The following is a 19562-nucleotide window of genomic DNA, read 5'->3' as shown; positions in this document are numbered from 1 at the left end:
CATATAAAAGTCGCGATGATACAGTTCGACGAACACATGCCATTTGCGTACACCTCGTCGCGATCTAAGTTTGACCTTTTTGGTATTAAATTCATGTAATTCCAGAGAAATGTGCCCTTCCCTAGTCTTAAAAGCAGCTTTTAAAAACTTTTTGTCAAAGGCTTGAGCTCACGATGTGGACTGCTGCTCGATCGGAGCCTCACCCAGCGGATTTTGGGTGACTTCCAAAGGCAACGATTCCCCATTATAGATAAACTACCAGGTTTAGGTTTTGCAACCACACGTTGCTCGGTCCGATAGCAGCTACTGATACCGATCTCTGTCATCTGCCTTCTTGCTTTATCTGTCCCCTCGGTCCAGAACCACCACCTTAATCTCTCACTCCACCAATGAGCTAGTGACGCAGTACATTCTTAAGGTTTTGATAGGAGGGGAATCATGACGTGCTTATAGGTCCCGTCTGATGGTGGCCTGTAATTATTATGATCCTTTATGCCTTAGCGTGCCAGAACAGTTTGGCTGCCCAACAGGAGAGTTGGGTATGTAATTCAAGTTAAATTTCTATCGTAGATTTGACTATTCAGATCAAATCTATTTTTGCTTGTTTCGTGAACAGTTATGAATACGCAAGGGCGTAAATAAACATCGATGCGACACACAGGAACTGTAGTTTTAAGCTCATGGGTAAATCCACATCTGGTTGGCTCCCATAAGGGTTATCTCAATATTTTCCCCTGCCGCCTCCAGACAGTCATCTGTGCATAACCGCTCTTGACTCAGTTTGCTCATTCACGCTGGAGTGAATCACACACTCGGCAGCGAGAATGTCTGCCTGACCGGATCAACTTGCCTCGTCATGACAACACTGATAGCACTTTTAAACTCCTCAGACCTCCTGAGCCCTATCTTCTACTTTATTGAGCAGAGGGGCTATCAAACTCAGTCCTGTTGGGGGAGCAAGTAGGCAGTTCCCAGACTGGGGTTTGGAAACTGCTAACGAGTGGGTGTTCAGTTCACACTCATTGGTCATAAAAACACTCATACTGTCATAATATCATCCCCAGCCTATTATAGATAATTATTGAAATGGCTCGCGGTGTTAAATGGTGAAGGGAGCGTTTTGGAAATGAAGTGTGAAGTGTTTGAAGTGGCAAAAGACCCCACTCAGCACTGCTGGGATTGTGTTACCGGTACCGTGCCTGTTATTGCTCCTGTAAGGGTCTCAATAAAGGCATAGCCAAACAGCTGAATCATGCTGCGCTATATGGCTGTGTGTGGTTGTGCGTGTGCGTGTGCGTGTGCGTGTGTGTGTGTGTGTGTGTGTGTGTGTGTGGTTGAGCAAGAGCTTTTTGACTGCTTTATTACTTCCTTCACACGGCTGAGGGCAATTCTGCTGAGCGTTTGTGTCACACTTAAACCGACATAAGAGCAGTCAGGCCTGAATGAGAAACATAATGATTTACGCGTCGTGACATGGAGACATCAACTTAAATGGCGAGCGGCATTAACCCTGTGACACGGAGCATGGGAAGCAAGACGGTTTGTTTGTGTGCCTCGAATCGGGTGTCATGTCAGCAGCATGGATGGTTTGCGGAGGCAAATTACAAAGACGGATTCGTGGGCCGTGACAATCCCAAATATTGGCATTCATTCAAGTAAATAAGACCAACAAGACCAACGGCAGGCTTTCATGATAACTTTTCAGTTGGAAGATAAAAGACATTTTCAGTGATAGATATGATGCAGTTCTGCACAGACAGAGAATGCGAAACACGACAGTCATAAGACCTGCGGGATAACAAGTCATTTCCGACGTGTGCCATTTGAACTCTCTGGGGTTCATTTGCATGACATGTGAAAAGAGGTTCACGGCTAGCCGAGGGCATTGCCGCCCACTATCGCCATGATAAGTCCACAAAGCCATTTTGGGCTTTTAGCATCTTTTTGTCTCCAGGCTCTTCATCCCTGCGGATCCGCGAACAACCCCTCCTCCTGCCTCATTCGTCCCTTTTGTGAGAGGCTCCCTTGTCTCTCTGCTGTTCCTGCACTGACCTGTGCCAAATTGCCAAAAGAACACACAGTGGTGTACGATATCGCATGCGATGCATGCAAGCACTTCTCTGGGCTCCTCAGCCCTCCAATATTAAGACACAATTTACATATTTGGATGGTATTTGAAGTAAAATGTTCTTTCTTTCTTTGGCTCCTTCCTTTGTCTCTGATTTTATTTATTGCATGTCAGTAGTCAACCTCAGCTTTCTGCAAATTGGCCGTAATTTATATTGTAAAACAGAGGTATGAGTCATCTTGGCCGCATCTTCTTTGAAGTTTCACATTCTGCTGCTTTTCATCCTCCTGTTTTTCATCAACCCCGCCCCCGAAAGAACTGCGGTGATCCCTTTCTGCTACACTCCTATCTTGCCTCTCACAGGGCCACTTTCAGGGGACTTACTTTGCCCCACGGCTTTGATCACGGTAAAACACGGCTCCTCTAGACATTTTTTTTTTTTTTGCAACCTTTTGAAAGTTACAGGGCAAGTTACTTGACGATTTAGAGCAGCCAACCTTCTTTAGTTGACGAATGGAAATCTGTAGTTCCTTAACATTTATTCCCATAATGAAGGAAAAACAACAGGTTTGGGACCCGCACTTATTTTTGGTCACAGTCCAGGCCTCCTCCCACTATATAACCACCATGCGCTTACCTAAAATGGAGCCTTTTGTACCCATGTGGATGGTTTGGGTCAGTGTGCAGTGGAAATCCTCCTTTGCTACACACTGGAGACATCAATATGTAGTTAGTGGTTGGAGACGGAGAGTTAAAATGGCTTCGAGCCATAATTTATTCAAGTATTGAACGGGCACAGACTTGATGTATTCAAAGTAACCCAAGGGGGGGGGGGGGAGCATTTAGAGGTTCCTTGAAGCCACGGTTGCTTGGTATTTTTTTATTCATATCAGTTGAAAAAGGGAACTCATGGATTTAGAGCACACCAGGAAAAAAAAGGCCACTGGAGAAACATACACATCCTCCGCCACACATCGAAAGCATGTAATTGTGCTCATTGTATCAGAAATTTAGCTATTGGGTGACTGCAAATAATTTGCTTTGAGAGCTGCAAACAGAACCAATGACACATTTAGATTTATTTTTATTTTTTCTGAATTAATTTGTAGTGCGCTGTGGGTTAAAACATTTCGCAGGAAGCGCTCCAATTTGCGGAGCTGTGTTTCTTTGTAACGTTTTATTTATTTCCGCTGAATTGTGACTGTGTTGAACGGAGCAGAAGTTGGCATCATGAGGCCTGCACCAGTGTTGTTCAACTTTCCACTAATGACACGTAGTTGAGGAGGAATCAACAGTGCTGCATCTGCTGGTGACATCTTGGAACTGCACTCAATTCTGACTCAATTGCTCCACAACATGCTAAATCAACGTCTGGCCGTCATGCATTTGCTTGAGAAGATTGCTCAAGTTGACTTGGAAATAGTTTGTTTTGGACTACAATGTAGAACACCATTCAACCAAAGATTTTTTTTTATTTTGTGTAAATGTATTACAATAATTAGACAAAAGAAAATAAATACAGGTACAGCCAATTGTGTCGGTCTATAGTTTTCATGTGATGGCCTATGGACAAACTACATCCACCGCAGTTATAATTTGGTCAATTTAAGAGTAAGCTCAGCTGTCTTTCATGATCAGTCGCGGGGTATGTGCTCGTGTGTGTCCTCTAATATATGCCTCCTCCAAGCAAGGTGGAAGTAAATAGTAAAAGGTCAAACCAATAAGAGGTGATAGCCCTTTAGACTCGTGCCCTTGTGGTAAATTGTGTGTGGACCCTGCGCCTTGGCCATAATTCCTGGATCTGGCCACCTTTTATTAGCCCGTCACCACCCCCCAGCCTTCTGGAGTACTCTTCATCCTGGATCGATGGCTGACTCAGTTGGAATCTGTCTGGTTATTAAACATGGGACTAAACCCTCCCAGTCTCCCATCACAAATTAAATGGGTGCAAATGTTACGAGGGGCAAAGAGGTGCTATTTTCATATGGCCATCTTCATAATAGGAGAGCCCACAAAAAACTGTCCCATCTGTCCTACTTTGCCGCCATAGTGTGTGGCTTTTCTGATCTCTCAAGTGACACGTTTTATTTATTCATTTATTTATTTTTCAAAAAATTTAATGAGCGACAAATGTAGCAACACTTTGTAATGTCATTAGATCATTTTCGAGACTTTTTGACTCTCTCCAGAGCAGATGTTTTAACTAAACCTCAATGTGTGGCCTGCCCATAAATTACTCTTGCTTGAAGACACCACTGGTTGATCGAGATTCACTTGGATTTTGCCATGTGTAGGCAGCACTTCATTACCAATCCACAAACTTGTGGCACTTGTCAATAAGTGATCCATGCATGCGGTGCATGCAGCTGACATATCACCAATCACGACTACCATCAGATGGGCAACTTAGTGGCACATATCAGTATGTCCCAGCTATCAAAAACTAACACTTGTATAACTAGCTATTGGTAATCTGCACAAACACTGCAGCTCTGCTTAACACTTTAAGACCAAGGCAAAACCCCCCAAAATATTTGTTTAATTCCACTCATGGCGAGTGGGCAGGCACTGCGGGGATCCAGCTATTTGTCTACGCAGTAATAAATGCATCTGCGAGAGACATATTTCCCCATGACACATGCACTAATATGCTAATGAGATTTATCCACATTGATGCGAACTTTTTTTTGTCAGAGTTACACTTTCACACGACTTGTTAAATGCGCTTTGAGATTTAACGGTCGAGTAAATCAAGGTAACATACCTTCCCATCATGTTTTTGGGGTCGTTGCTCGTTTAAACCCCTGTGAAATGTATTAAATGTAGTGAAACAAGTCACCAACATTGGCAATCTGGGGACAGCCGTTTAATGTTCTGTGACTGAAACAGCTGCCCTGTTCAGATATCAGCACATTCCTTAACGCATTTTCTATCTCGATGGTCCGAACAGGACATGAGACATTAGTCAGCGGCCTTGCATGTGGAAACATTCTAGATCTTTTTAACGTGTAGGCTTCCATACATCAAGATTGTTTGCTTGACCATGAAGGACATAATGAGGGGGAAAAAATGGATAAAAAAAAATCCAAAACACTAGCAAGGAAGTCTTGTGATTAAATCAATGGACTAATGTAATTTCCTTCATCTGTTGTCAAGATTTCTTATGCTTGGGGGCTGGGTTGGAGTGGGAGCATGTCACTGGGATGGATTGATACATTTGATTAAATAGGATCAAGGACAATGGCACACAGTTGAGAAATGACCTTCGGGGTCGACCTATTGCCATCTTAAAACCTTTATTGTACATTTTATATAACAAAAAAAACTGTTGGAAACAAGCGACAGCATTTTTGGTGATGTTTGAGTCCTACTGCTGTTAATTTGGGGTGGACATTTGACAAGCAGACTTTTTTGCAATCTCATTATTGTCACAGTTACTGGAGGCAGCCGCAAGAATCGCTTACGGTTTCTTTAAAAGCTACCGTTTTAAATATGCATGTTTTGCAGAGCAGCGTACGGCGAGATTAATCTGCGCTGCTCTTACGACTAAGACTTGTCTGTGGCGTATCAGATGGAAGCTTAGCACCGGCATATGCTCGCCGCACTGATCCGGTGATTGATGACAGCTGGTTACCAAACTATTTGCATGATTATGGATATATTGCTCAAGCAGCTTGAGCGATAAAAAACAAATCCATCTGGCCTTTGGGGAGCTTGCTAATGATTCTCACCTCACCAAACTCTCAGATCTACTTAACTGGCCTGCCTTTGTAGCAGCAGGCGTCCAAACTGAAAGTTTTCACTGCAGTGAGGATTGGAGCATCATCTTTATTTCCACTCAGGATTCAGAAAGTTGAATGGTGGTCACTGCGCGCGGTCACGCACAGCCCAGAGTTTCCCGTGTAACTTTATTTACATACTGTGTATAAGCTCATGGAATTAGACCGGACGTTCTGAAATCCTGCGGTTTTAGAATTGATGTTATATATTTATATGGCTGGAATTTCTTCATGTATTTTAAAACTTTAGGATTACTAAAAGGGCGGCTATTCTGTGTTTGGAGGAAATTCGACTTATTGCATATTTTATTTTGACAGTACTCAAGCCAAGAGAAATCTTCCATATATGAAAGGATGCATTATTTTATGGGACCAGTTATTGAGTGGGAAAACTACCCTCAGTGCTGCCACAACTGACCACACATGTGTGATATGCTCCCTTCCTGGATGCAGTGTGACGTGGAAAATGCTTTGTGTTTTCTTTTTCCTCATTTTCCTTTTAATTCTGTTTCCCCGACTAGACATGCCTCTCCATGTCCGTCGCAGTAGTGATCCTACCCAGGTTGGACTTCCAGCTGGAGAAATCCCGCTTGGTGAAGAAGAACCCTCCAGAAAGGACCCAAGTCGCTGGACCACAACTGCTGGTTTCCAAAAGTATAACCACAAGCCACACCCGAACCCTGGTACCAACAGCCTTGAACGAAAGGTAAATATCCCAAATGCATTTCAGTCATTGCCCTAAAAAGCCAAAAGATTCACACGCTTCCCAACTGAATGTCCTTTTTGAATTCCTTTTATTATTTCTTTTCCAACATGGAACCTTACGTGATTGAAAAATGTGTCAAACTGGCTCGAAAAAATCTAGCTGAAAACCCCCCCATAAATAATAAAAAATTATAATCCTCCATGACTCTATTTTTAGTTTTCATTCTGATTTTTGGGTGAAAACTATTTTTTTTCCGACTTATATAGCTTCTGCTTATCAAGTTTCACAGCAAAAATAACAGCAACCAAATCTGATTCATATTCCCTGTGACTTAGAAAACACGAACGGCTGCCAATTAACCAGCGCAATATAAAAATGGCCACACTCTCCACGTGGTGCACACAGACCATTACTTCTTTCTGAGACGACAATGCGTACTGCGTACAGGATGTGACACAGCAACCCTCCGTACGATTAGTGTGTCTTGCTGCATCGTCTGATAATCCGTTTTAAAGACACTCCACTTGTCAGAGCGGCAACACTTCCGAGTGAAGAGAAGGCAAAGGCTATTAAGCCTTTTATTTGGTCGAGAAGGTGTCCTTTCGGGCCTGGCTTGCGCTGACTAGTTGTGCTTGTGATCGAAGGAAATACAGTTGAGGCAACAAGGCCTCAGCAGTGTTTTGCCCTCTTTAAATACTATTTGATTATTTTGTTGCTTATAAAAAAGCTGCTCGACAATTTACTAATTTACTTTACCGTGAAGCTCCAAATTAAGATCAGGTGCAAGCTGCTCGCACTGATCATCCTTGGGATGATGTTCTATTGGAGTCCAGCTGCGGTCAACTCAGTTCATTGGACATGAATTCAAAATGCACACTCATGACCGTAAAAGGTCCCACAGTTGACAGTGCATGTCAGAGCACAAACCAAGCATGAAGTTCAAGGGATTGTCTGTGGACCTCTGAGACAGGATTGTCTCAAGGCGCAGATTTTGGAGAGGGTACAGAAAACGGCAGCTATTTTGTAGGTCCCATTGAGCACAGTGGCTTCTATCATCTATAAATGGAAGGAAATTGAATCAACCGGGACACGTCCAAGAGCTTGACCGCTGGTCTAAACTGGGCGATTGGGGGGAGAAGGGCCTCAGGCAGGGAGTTGACCAAGAACCCGATGCGCACTCTGTCAGAGAAAAGCAGATGCTATTTAGTTAGAGCGTTAGAAGCATGTATCAGCAAAAACTGAAGCCAGGGTCGAGCATACATATAAGACAGGGCGAGTCTTTCACAATTTCATGGTCCTTAATACATCCGAGGTTCGGCTCAATCACCAAGCTATCAATGAAATCACAGGAGCTATTCGCACTCTAAATTTCAATGCAACTTCCGATGGACAGCGTTTCAGCTACTTCTCCTCTTTGGTTGCATGAAGTGTTGTGTCAGTAAAGATGAGATGGTGAGGTCGTTACGTTGTATGGCAGAAAACAGAGGCCAGTCTTGCTATCGGAAAAATCTTTTAAGATAGTAAAGTTTAACAGGTTTGCCTGCGCAGCTTCCTCCGGCCCGTCACGCCACATTTAACACCGTTAAGACTGTTAAGTATGGTGCAGGGTTGGATTACCATCTGAGTGGTTTAGAAAGCCGATATTTACTCTCTATTGAACCAGAGAGAAGAGTGGCATCGGCTGGTGGCGGCCACTTTAAACTCTGGAAATGTTTTACTGACTAACTTTTCTCCTCCACATGCATAAACTTCCGAGTTCATCATTCCAAGAAGCCCACAGAGTACTTGGGTCATACAAAATGAACTCGCCATTCAAGTGATAACCCATGCAACAGAATTGTCCCATACATTCTGCTCCAAGTCTTACAACTGTCATTAGAGTTGAATGTGTTCTACGCTTTCCTTTAAAGGGCAGAGGTGGCCATGCCTACCGGAGTCTTCCACGAGATGCCAGTGGCCGAACCGCTCAGTTTCAAAGAGAGATGACCAGATCCTCCCTAAGTGCAAATCACCCATTGGTGGACCGTTGGCTTGATCGACAAGAACAGGTATGGTGGTGCTGTCGTGACATTTAGAATATGTATTATAAGACTGTAGCTCTTTGTCAAAACACATTTGTACATGCTTTGCCATTTGATGAGTTCTCACTACTGGCACTTTGGAGAGATTACTCCAGGCTTCTCTTTAGTGGGCATAATGGGATTCTCTATAGGATTTAAATCAGGGCATTGACTTGGTCAGTCCAAATCGTCCACTTCATGCCCCTGATGACTCCCTTTGTTGTTTTGGAAAATTGTTTCCTGTCATCATATTGCAGTCGGATGAATGGTCTTCCAATTACAGTAGTTTGGTTACATCTTTATTTCATTTGGCAGACTAAATGTCTCTTCTCTGGACTTGTAAGTTCATTTGGTTTCTTCCATCGTGCGTTGCATTAGTAAATTAGATTAATTATCCCGTCCCAGATGATGCGATGCACACCCAAGGTCTGGCCTCCACGGCATTCACAGATGATCTTGTACGTTTTGCGACATGAACTCTTTTTTTTTTTCAAAGCGTTAGCCTGATGTTCACTTTGGTGAAGGTTTTAAATCTTTCTACATCTGCCAAGTCACAGCATGAGATCACGGTATGGGGTCACCCCACCATCACATCTGTAAAATAATGCCACACACTACTGGACTTTGCATACTTCTCTCCTCACTTCACACTTTTCATGTTCCGTGTTCACTTTGCGATTGTCTCTTACAGCCACAGGTACCTCTATTGCATCATCTGTTGGGGGTGCGGGAGTTGTGGGGAGGAAAGTGTTCCATTTGAAAGTTATCAAAAGTGACAGAGAGCAGAATAGAAATGACCTCAGGAGGGGACCTTGTGAAATGACTTGACAGCCTTCCCATGTCCTTACCACAGAAACCTGTTCTGACCTGTGTTCAAGTTTTTTTTTTTTTGACAGATAGCTTCCTCTACCTTTTAGAAATGACATTACTGTTATTGTTTAGCTGGGTAAGTAAAGGTATCCCCACTGTATATAAATAATATCTACATGCACAGTTTTGCCCCTGTCTCCTTTTATTCTCACTTTACTACACACTTGTATGTATCAGTTTCTTCTTTCTGTTCCTTTTTTTTTTTTTTGCCTCAAGTTCCAATCCAAATGCTTCATTGGGTGTGGAGTCCTCTCCGCGCTGCTGCTCGTTAACGCAGTAATTCTTGATTAAAGTTCATGTGCTCGGCTTCTCTGATTTGCCCCGTGGAGTGAGAAATCACTTTCTCAATGAGAATAATTGAACAGGGCGGTGCCAGCTCATTACCCACAAATCATTGGGAGTCGGGGCACCTTAGCTGCAAACAATAATGATTTCGGGGAATAAAATCGGGGTGCCGTCCTGGATCCAAACCAGCATGGACAGCGGTGAACAGATCTCATCTGACAATACAATTATCATTTGGTAAAATAATTCCTGGGATTCATTTGTCATTCAGTTTTAGTGGGCTAGTGAAGACCAATCCTGGACATTTATGGGAGAGATTATTCTAATTAAAGCCAAACTTTACTGATTGCTACACAAAGGAACCAAATTTGTCATTCCAAGCATGGACCAAGTCCATCCGTCCGTCCATTCATGTTTTTGTGCCACTTATCCTTTTTAATCCTGGCCATGGTAGCGGGGTTTGACCAGTGTCACGAGTGCCTCTTAATTTGTTTTTGCCATTGGTTCTCACTTTTTCATATTTAATATCCCCCACAATCCCAGAGTGTGACTCAAATTGGGCCACTTTAACACAGTGGGGTTCCCTCACTTTTTAATGGCCCCATTACGGGCTAAATGCTTTCAAGTTGCTGAAGAAATATAACAAGGCCCTGGCCGACAATAAACATCATCTTCACAATGCCGAAGAAAAACATTATCAGATGAGACTGAAAGGCACATTTCATTTGCATCGCCTGCACTACAAGAGTGGTCACAGTTCGATGCGATATGCATATTTTAACTTCCATTTTCATCTCTTGATAATGGATTGTCGACAGAATTTGATCCACAATGCACTTCACCTCACGTGATTGCTGTGGCCCGGTCGGAGCATTTTGGGACTTCATTACAAATCCGACACGGGCTCCTCATTATCTGCCCTTGTCTAAAAACACAGACTTGGCCAAATAGCTTGATGTCCCTCCTTCATCCGAGAGTCTCAGATTCCAATGAAAACCAAATAGCAGCACCTCCAACACCACCTTGAGCTCCTCTCCTTCTATTATGGCCACCTGCTCAAATAAGACGGCAAACATTGATCAGTGGAATGAATTGTTGAGCCCCATAATCATCATCTGAAATGTGTACCTTCGGTTTACTTTCTTCTCAATAATTCATCGTTCAACATTCTCACTCCCTCGTTTCCCAAATCCCGATGTTTACTGCATTTAAGATGGAGGTTAGGGTGTCAAAACGTCATTGAATATAAGACTTTGGAATTAAAATGCTCTTTTCTATGTTCTGCGTTATTCTTCGGTGTTGGGATTCCTACTCGTTGATTCCACATTTGTGCGTTCAATAGGCAATTTGGCAGTGCAGTGATGTGTGATGCTCATTCACGGCAAGATTTTTAATTTTTTTTTTTTAACCACATTTCATATCTACGCTATGTGCACGCTCATTGAAATTAACATCACTGATTCACTGGCGCTCACTGACCTTCACAGCATAAAAGATGGATTTGACGTTCTAAGCAGTTGAAAGCAGACTGTCCTCCCACTTAATAAGCTCAAAATGATGATTAATCTCCAAGAAGCACCACCAAGCCCCTTTTTAATGTACTGGTAGAGACTCAAGATTTAGAGGAGTCCATCCGCTCCCAACATCCTCAGTACCAGAGGATTACTTCTTCACATCGCCTCTCCATCACCTCAGTCAGGTGTCTAAAAACTTAATATGCCTTTTTAAATTTTCTTTCATACATCAGAAACCCCAAATCTTGTTTTTTTCTACTGATGTGAAGTGCTCTTTGAATGTAAATGACTCCTTACATTCCGTTTGATTCACTTGCCTTTCATTTGTGTTCAAATGTAAAACTTGCCGGGGACAAAAACCTGAGATGATAACTCAATTTCCACTCATCCCCCCCCCCCCCCCCCCCGACTTGGAACCGCTCTTCTGTTTTCCGGAGCGGCGGAGTCTTGTGCTACCGTTATTGATGAGGCTTGTGAAAAGTCATGGTCACTCTGCCTGCTTAGGGTTCTGCTATTGACCCGTGATAGATTTAAGCTCTCATAATTAGCTGGCCTAACTACGTTAAAGTGCAATTTAACAAAACAGTCGGCAAAGGCACAGATAACTGTGTCATTGATTGATCGGTCCAGACCTGATATATAAAACAGGCCCTGGCAGATGCTATATTCAAACGAGCAAATTTGCCTCTCAGGGAAGAAAATGCAAAGATTGTGCATGAGACCGGAAGGGGACATTATCCCATCGAGAAAGATAAGCTTCGTTTTCACAAATGTTCCCCAAACATTGCCGCCCGCCTTGTAACCTTCCCTCCCATCCACATGCCACTATTCTGTTCCTTGATGTGGACAAATGCAGCCTCACATCTCTGATTTAATTAGCTTAACTGCATTAGAAACCTGTCTCTCTCTCCCTGTAATTTGCCTGAAGTAAATCCTCGTCAGAACATTTACAAGCCAGACACTCTTTCCAGATCAAATGCAGACAGATTTTAATTTGGTTGAGGTTGCAGAGGGGAGTCGCAAAAGCATAAACCTAATTTGATATACTGCGGCTTCGAGTTTCCAACTGCACAAACAAAGCTTCGATGTTGTGTTTTGGCACCGGGGGCGGGTGGCACTCCATTGCTTGAGGGCACTTCGACCAAGTCACAGGAGCTCAGGTTTGAAACCATGACCATCAGGTGGTGAAACAAACACTCTGCTACCCTGAGTCACACTGCCACATAATTGATGTTGCCAAGAGATTCTGCCAATCTGCGCAAGCAAGCACCCCCAAATATTGTCAGAATAACTCATCCAAAAAGTTGTTGTAATTTTGCTTCATTTTCAATCATGTTGAGCTCAATGAATATTTTTAAAAAGGTGAGTAAGTTGAAGGGCATCACAAATAGTTAAACAGAGGTCGAGCAACCACTTTATTAATTTGGCTCACAGATACGGTACTTTCAAATTATAATTTGTCATTCTTCCTTTTGTTGCACACCGTGAGAGATGGCAGGCGCCAATGTCAATGTCTTAAAAAAAAAATTCACGGATAAGGACTCAGTTGAACATTTGTGAAAATGTTATTTCAACACAAGGTGAGCCAATCACTGAAACTGAAAGGGCCATCATCATCAAATCACAATAATTAAAGGAGATCCTCACGGCCAGTAAATTCTATTTAGGAACTTGTGTTCAGGATAAATTGGCCATTATGACCCTTTCATCCACTGATCAGGTTCCGTCCTTGGAAAAAAAGGCTTTCTTTTGGTCGACATCGATATAACTTAGTGTCACCTAATCTTAGTTAGTGTGACATGTTGGTTGTTTTAATGGTGGTGTGGGATGACATGCCGGCAGTAAAGGAAGGGTTAAGGGGATTGGAAACGCTTGGGACTCTGTCATTGGGTGCAACACTCACGTCGTAACTCAATCATGGAGGCCATTTTGGGGAGTCATTTACCTTTAATGACAGTATTCTGGTTTTGGATGATACAAGATCCGGTACAGGATTTTGACGGTCGAGCTCGATCTAGAACACCTTTCCTTCCACAACAAAAGCATTGTTTAGCTGCAGCTCTAAACAGAATATTCTGGCGCGAAGAAAAATCAGAGTTTAATTATTTTGTGGCGTTAGAGGAGCATCAATGAAGAGATATTCCGAACAGCTTGTCTTCGTACATCTATGCCATAGTGCATAACAACCGCACTGTGGTGTCCTGTATGGGCCTTTGATGTGATACAGTGTTTAGGCTAACCGCAGCCCGGCTGGCGCTGCAATTATGATGTTTCCCTTCACCTTTCTACCGCCCCATTGTAACCATTGTTTGCCGCCTTTCGCAGGCTGACAATATATGGTCCATTTCACATAACCCAGTTAAACTAATATTTTGAACCCGTCGTATCAGGACGGAGGTGAAAGTGGGTCATTGTGCATATTTCAACACGTCGGTGCTTTACCGTAAATTGCTTACTTCCTCGACGTTTACATGAAGTGAAAACATCCATTGTTCATTCCAAGACATTTCGACGTCCTGCTCTTTGGCCTGCATTGTTCTGCTTGGCACAGACCGGTCATTATAAATGACCGGGATGGTCTGCCAGAGAGGCTCGTTCAACACATGAAGCTGTCACACACATACACATGTGGACTTTAGCCCTTAAGGGTGGGCGGGGACCAGAAACCCACCATTCTTCGTGACCTTTCACCCTTTCCTTGTTAAGCCGTTGATGCCAAAGACGGGCTCAGGAGGGTGCCTTCCTCTTCCCCAGCTCCCCAAACAGCGACATGTTGTACTTGGCTCTGGCTAATGGCACAACACACACTCACGTATGCACTTACAGTCCCTTTCCTTCAGTGCATGAGCTGTTGGGGGTGGAGGGGGGGGGGGGGGTCACTCCTCAACACAGCCTTTGTCCCATCCCCCAAGCAGTGGACTTTTATTGTACATGTGAGTGTGTGTGCATATGTGTATACGTGCGAGTGATTCTCCACCCAGCTGCTACCTCCTGTTCCACCTCTCAGCTTACTAACCTGCCAGTCAATTTGAAGGTAACAAGACTTTGCACTTTGCAGCTTTGTCTCATTCACTCCCTCTCTCGCCTTTCTCACATTCACCCTTGCTCAATAAAGCCTCGACCTCCACATTTTGCCTTCTTTCCCAATGCCACAGATGTGGATTTTATAGGGGTCCAGCAATGATCTCTAACCCCTCCCGACTCTATTGGATAAAGGAGGTTTCTGGGTGAGTTAGGAAGGAGGTCTATTAGAGAAAAGCAAGTAGGGCAAAAGAGCAAGCCTAGACTGAGTGCTACGGCAATCTGAAAAGACTTGTTGTTTTCCCCCCACTCCACTGGTTACCATGGGACCACAGGGTGCTAAAAGCACTCGAGGGAAAGGAGAAATAGAGGTTATGGACAGGAGATATTCAGACTAACACAGAGACAAAGAACGGCAGAGGTGATGTGGAGTTGAAGGGGAAAGAGCTGAATGTATATTTAGGCTGTCTCTCATGCTGTCACTCGGCGCTCAGTAAAAATGAACAATAAGCAAAGGTTGGCAGTTGAGAGAAGGTGATGGTCACCTTCTGCCTCGGGTCACAAGGACACTCAAGCATCATTGTGTTACCCAGGGAGGAAGTCAGCAGCTATCCTGTGAAATGATGTTCGCGGCAAATATAAAGCACCTTCAGTTGAAAGAGTGTTATTTGTCTGATGAGGTCAATTGTGGAGTAGTTACAGTGCATTCATTTTGTCCAATATTCTCACAAGAGCACCCATTTTACAGATGGTGCTCTGCCATGACTCACTCGGCAACTGTAAAGTAAAAGATTGCCTCTGAGTTGCATTTTCCTATAGATTTATTCCGATGATTGAGTTTCGCTTTGAGATGTAGCTCGCGATGTCTTTGTGGATTCCCTCAGGAGGCTTGGTCCTTTGTCCACTTCTTATGTATGCATGGAAATAGTCAGCTCTCCTCAGGGGGCCTTTCTAAAAAGCCTTGTGAATGATGGCCCCACCGGCAAACCCGGACCTCAACTGACATACAGTATAATTAAAGGTGTGCCTGACTGGATGACTGATTTAGTTTCACAGTGCCCCTGTATGTCGCCATAGATACTCTTGCCTCTTGAAAAGGGTTGGATCAATTTCCATTTAAAAAAAAAAGTCACGAGTCCTTTTTTAGATGTGTTTAACGTTTCAGTAAAAAGAGAAAAAGAGGGAGGTAGTCGGGGAAATAAGGTGTGCTGGAGCAAATGGTTTCTTTAGGATACAGTATGATGTCTGAACCAGATGTGGGTAAATTGGCAAAAAAGAATTCTACTCAAGTAAGGTTACTGTTGCTTCAGAATAATATGACGCGGGTACCAGTAAAAAGGAGTCCTCCAATGAATTACTTGAGTGATGGCGCAAATGTAGTGCGTTACCACCCACCTGTGGTCTGAACAAACACGCGCAACTGATATTGCGCTTGTTACTTGTTAATTAACCTCACCCTTCTTCGCCATAAGTACAGATAATCAACTGCAATTGTTCTCTGTGTTATTAAATGTCTCCCTCCCTGAAAGTTTCCCGGTATGGAGGCTCTTACTTGTTCCAGCAGGTAATTGATTTAAAAGCCGGTACAGATTAAAAAAAAAAAAAGAAACACGACCGAACAACGGTAATGGCAAAATTGCAGAGTATGGGAGGGTTTTTGTCTTTTTTTTTTCTTTTTGCACATAGCCTTTTTTTTTTTTAATTCATGTATTTTCATTTTCTTCTTTTGTTTTTAGGAGGAGGAAGAGGCAAGGCAAACACATGACCAAAGAATTGAAAGGATAGAGCCAGTGGGGAGAGCTGACTCCGCATTGGACCATTCACCTGTGCTAAGTCTCGAGTGAGTAACCCCCATACTGAACCTTATTTTTATTTTTACAAAGTCACAATGCCACATTAAAAAAAAAAAAAAAAAACAACCAGATGCCGACACTTGCTAGCTCCGGATTTGGTTCAGTTTAACCACATCATCGTTCTGTGACATTTGTTCAGCGAAAAACTCCGCTAGTTGCCGTGAACGTGAGCAAATGACTGAGGCGAAGCCATTGTGATCACATTTGCCTGCTAAAGTTAATTTGGCTCAAACATTGATTGTCTGCTGTGAATTTCCCAAGCAACTGCAAAAGCCAAACAAAACAACAGCAGAACTGCATTTCCATAAACCACTAAATCGAGAAATAAAACACACTCGCCACATGAGAATGACCAGATAGGACAGAGGCACCGCGGTCACGTTTGTTCATTTGTCTTCATGTCTTTATCTGCACAAAATAAAATAACGTGCGCATTTCTCAATTAGCCTGTTTTCGTTTCTAACACCAATTTGATCTTAATCACTTAAATGGAGTCTCCATTTGAGTCCATCGTCGACAGTGAAAGTCTTTCACTGGCGTGACTTTTGTAACGGATGACTTTGCATGGACAATACAATGCAAATGCCGCACAGAGTCCACACTAACCTTTGCCCCGCATAAATTCCTTCAGCCAGTCATGTTGACAATGCCATTTTTATACCATGCTTTTCATTAATAATGTCATTTATGTGTTTTTTTTTCCATGCATATCTCCCACCACATTCTCCCGCCCACCTTCTCTCACCCCATCCATCATCATTTTGCAGAGCCATGCTCAAGCCGGTTGAAGTGTCCAATAAAGGAGGACCGCTGGGGATCCACATAGTGCCATTCAGTTCGCAAGATGTCAGGTAAAGAGGAGGGAGTCTTGGCATCACACCTAACGATCTAAGATTTTGGAATTGCTTTTAGTCAATTAAAGGCGGTACATTTACTTCAACTTTATTTATTTGCCAAAAGATAACCCTCCTTCGCCCACAATATTTCTTTTCCCGGGAAGAAGAAGAGATTCAAGTCATTTTACTCTTGGCTGCACAGTTTTTAAAGCCTTGTTATGTTTTCTTTTCTATTCTAACCTTTGTCCTCAATCACAATAATATCTGCTCAGCCTTGAAGGTGATTTGGCTTTCCTCTGCCTTTCCATTGTTTTTTTTTTTCCTTGAACCAATGCATGCTGCCACTGAAAGAGCCCAGGATAAGCAGCGTATTGGAGTTCATGGTTATTTCAGCAAAAACATAAAGGACGCTGGACGCAGCCAAATGTAATCAAACTAAAAGCTTGCCCATAACACTAATCCACGCTGCTCGCCAAAGCAGCATCAAGGTGAATGTGACTACTCAGCTCCACGAAAAGGGAGACGGGCAAAATGAGTCGGAAAGACAGAGCAAAGAGATGAAGTGGCATGACATTTGAAGTCGAGGGGCGTGGCCGTCATGAATATTGGATAGGTGTCGTTTCTTTCGGGGCATCAATTCCCTTGCTGCGCATAAATAAGCTAGTGTTGCGGAAACTATATTTAGGTTTGATCTATTGCCATTGGCGCCCTCGGAACCTGTGACACCTTGAAACATCCTGCATCAGAGGATGAAAGTAGCGATGAAGGGCAGTATATTTTCATGTCACGAGACATTTGGTGATCAACTGGAGTCTTGTTCATCTCATAAAAACGTGTTGTAAGTTGTACTTCTCCGTAGGACTTTTCAACCTGAGCCTTTACCTGCTCCTTGCAAGCCAACCTGAAAGTTCAGCGCCAACAGCTATTTAGACTCTTCAATAAGATTCTTGATAACGTGGCCCTTTCCTCATTTGTTATATTCTAGTTAAAGAGGCATTGAGCTCAATTAACTTTATTCGTTAACGTCTAGACTACGGCCACGGGGGTCAAATAGCCAAACAAAATCCGGACAATAAACACAAAAGCACATGTGATTCAGCCACGACAATTATGATTTGCAGACAAAGGCTGAGAGACTTTGTCACACCCTAATACGATCTCACTCACACATGCAAGCAAAATAGCCCAAGAACACAATGCCCTAAATACTGCAATAATACATGAAAAATGTAGAGGCAGATGCATTCTTTGCTTAATGAGCTGTTCATTCCACGGCCACTTTCAAATCCAAACAGACCAAACATAATTTTCAGAAAAGCGCAATAGGAATGTGATTTAGTTTTCCGATGATGATGATGATTATTATTATTATTATTATTGCTGCCGTCGGTGGTGTTGATAAAAAATAATCTTGATTGCATTATATGATTCAAGGGAGAATATGGGACCGGTTGGAATATAGCAAAAGGAGTCGAGCTATAGTTGCATGCTGCTTGTTTTTTGCTGTTGAACATATTTTCCTCGGTTCCCTCGGAGCCTTCAGATAATTTTGCATTCGCAAAGTCCCCGTGCGTCCACATCTAATGAATTCACAGTTGAAACTCTGCATTATATGCCATTTAGCTACGACTCCCCTGGTTTCCACAACTAAGTGGGTGCCTGTGTATGACCATCATCACAGTGACTCGACAAAATCATCTCAAAAACTAATGAACGTCTTTCCGCTATTGAAATACAGATCAATGATCAAAGTCTCCTTTGACTTTCCTCAAGTGGTTACGGTTTACCAATGCCGTAATCTCCGTGTAGGCAACACTTATTGAGATGAGGCGCAATCATGTCCGCTTCCAAGGCACCCCCAATTACGCTTGTGTTCAACACAGTTGAGATAACCTGACAACGTGCTATCAAACAGCGAGGAAGACGAGAGTGCCTCTTCTGAGCTTTAATTTTCTTTCAATGTAATTGTTTACCCCCCATCGAGGGGCCGAGATTAGTCCGTCATGTGGACGTGGATCTCCATATTATGAAGCCAATTAGGGCAATGTTCTAAGAGTGGCCTGTTTGCCTGAAATGCTAACGAGGTCTGAACATCTGCCCTTGACATCGTCGTTGAAGCAGGGTTACATTTTTTACAAGTGGCTGTTTATGAGTCCAATGAAAATCGAAGGATTAAGACCTTGAAATTGCTATTCCCGCAGAAATTGACAGTTGTCAACCTCAAATGAAAACAAACCATCTGTTCTTCTTGCAATGAGGCAATGGGTGCATTCTTTCTCAATATTGATCATTAAAACAAAAAAAACAGCACATAAAAAAAAACTAATTGAGTACAGGTAATCCAGAAATTGCCTCGACAGAGGTCTTTATTCGCAGATATTTTTTTCCTTTTTTTGAAATGACTGGAACTTTGTATATATACATGCGATCTCTTTCCAAATGGTTATCCCTGAGGAGCTCACTCGTGTATTTATTTGGAAGAGGAATTGATGGGGTGGGATGTAAAAGTAAAGGTAGCCCTTTTTAAAAGGGATTGCTGGGATGGCGCTGGCATGGGAGCGCTTACTGTA

The 19562-nt window shown here is 43.0% G+C and overlaps 1 protein-coding gene across 6 annotated transcripts in view; it reads left to right on the top strand.

Moving 5' to 3' along the window:
• LOC147186834 (partitioning defective 3 homolog) overlaps nucleotides 1-19562 on the top strand; it is a 176017-nt gene that overhangs the window by 55675 nt on the left and 100780 nt on the right. For all 6 annotated transcript variants that reach the window (XM_086101469.1, XM_086101466.1, XM_086101468.1 and 3 more), the window contains exons 4-7: nucleotides 6369-6553; nucleotides 8464-8601; nucleotides 16040-16143; nucleotides 16924-17007. In XM_086101469.1, the coding sequence (XP_085957595.1) occupies nucleotides 6369-6553; nucleotides 8464-8601; nucleotides 16040-16143; nucleotides 16924-17007 (511 nt within the window). The remainder of the gene's footprint in view (nucleotides 1-6368; nucleotides 6554-8463; nucleotides 8602-16039; nucleotides 16144-16923; nucleotides 17008-19562) is intronic.

This window comes from Hippocampus guttulatus, chromosome 21, assembly GCF_054856545.1.
Source record: "Hippocampus guttulatus isolate MCC_2025c chromosome 21, RoL_Hgut_1.0, whole genome shotgun sequence".
Lineage (NCBI taxonomy): Eukaryota > Metazoa > Chordata > Actinopteri > Syngnathiformes > Syngnathidae > Hippocampus > Hippocampus guttulatus.
This window is presented reverse-complemented; position numbering and strand designations above follow the sequence as displayed.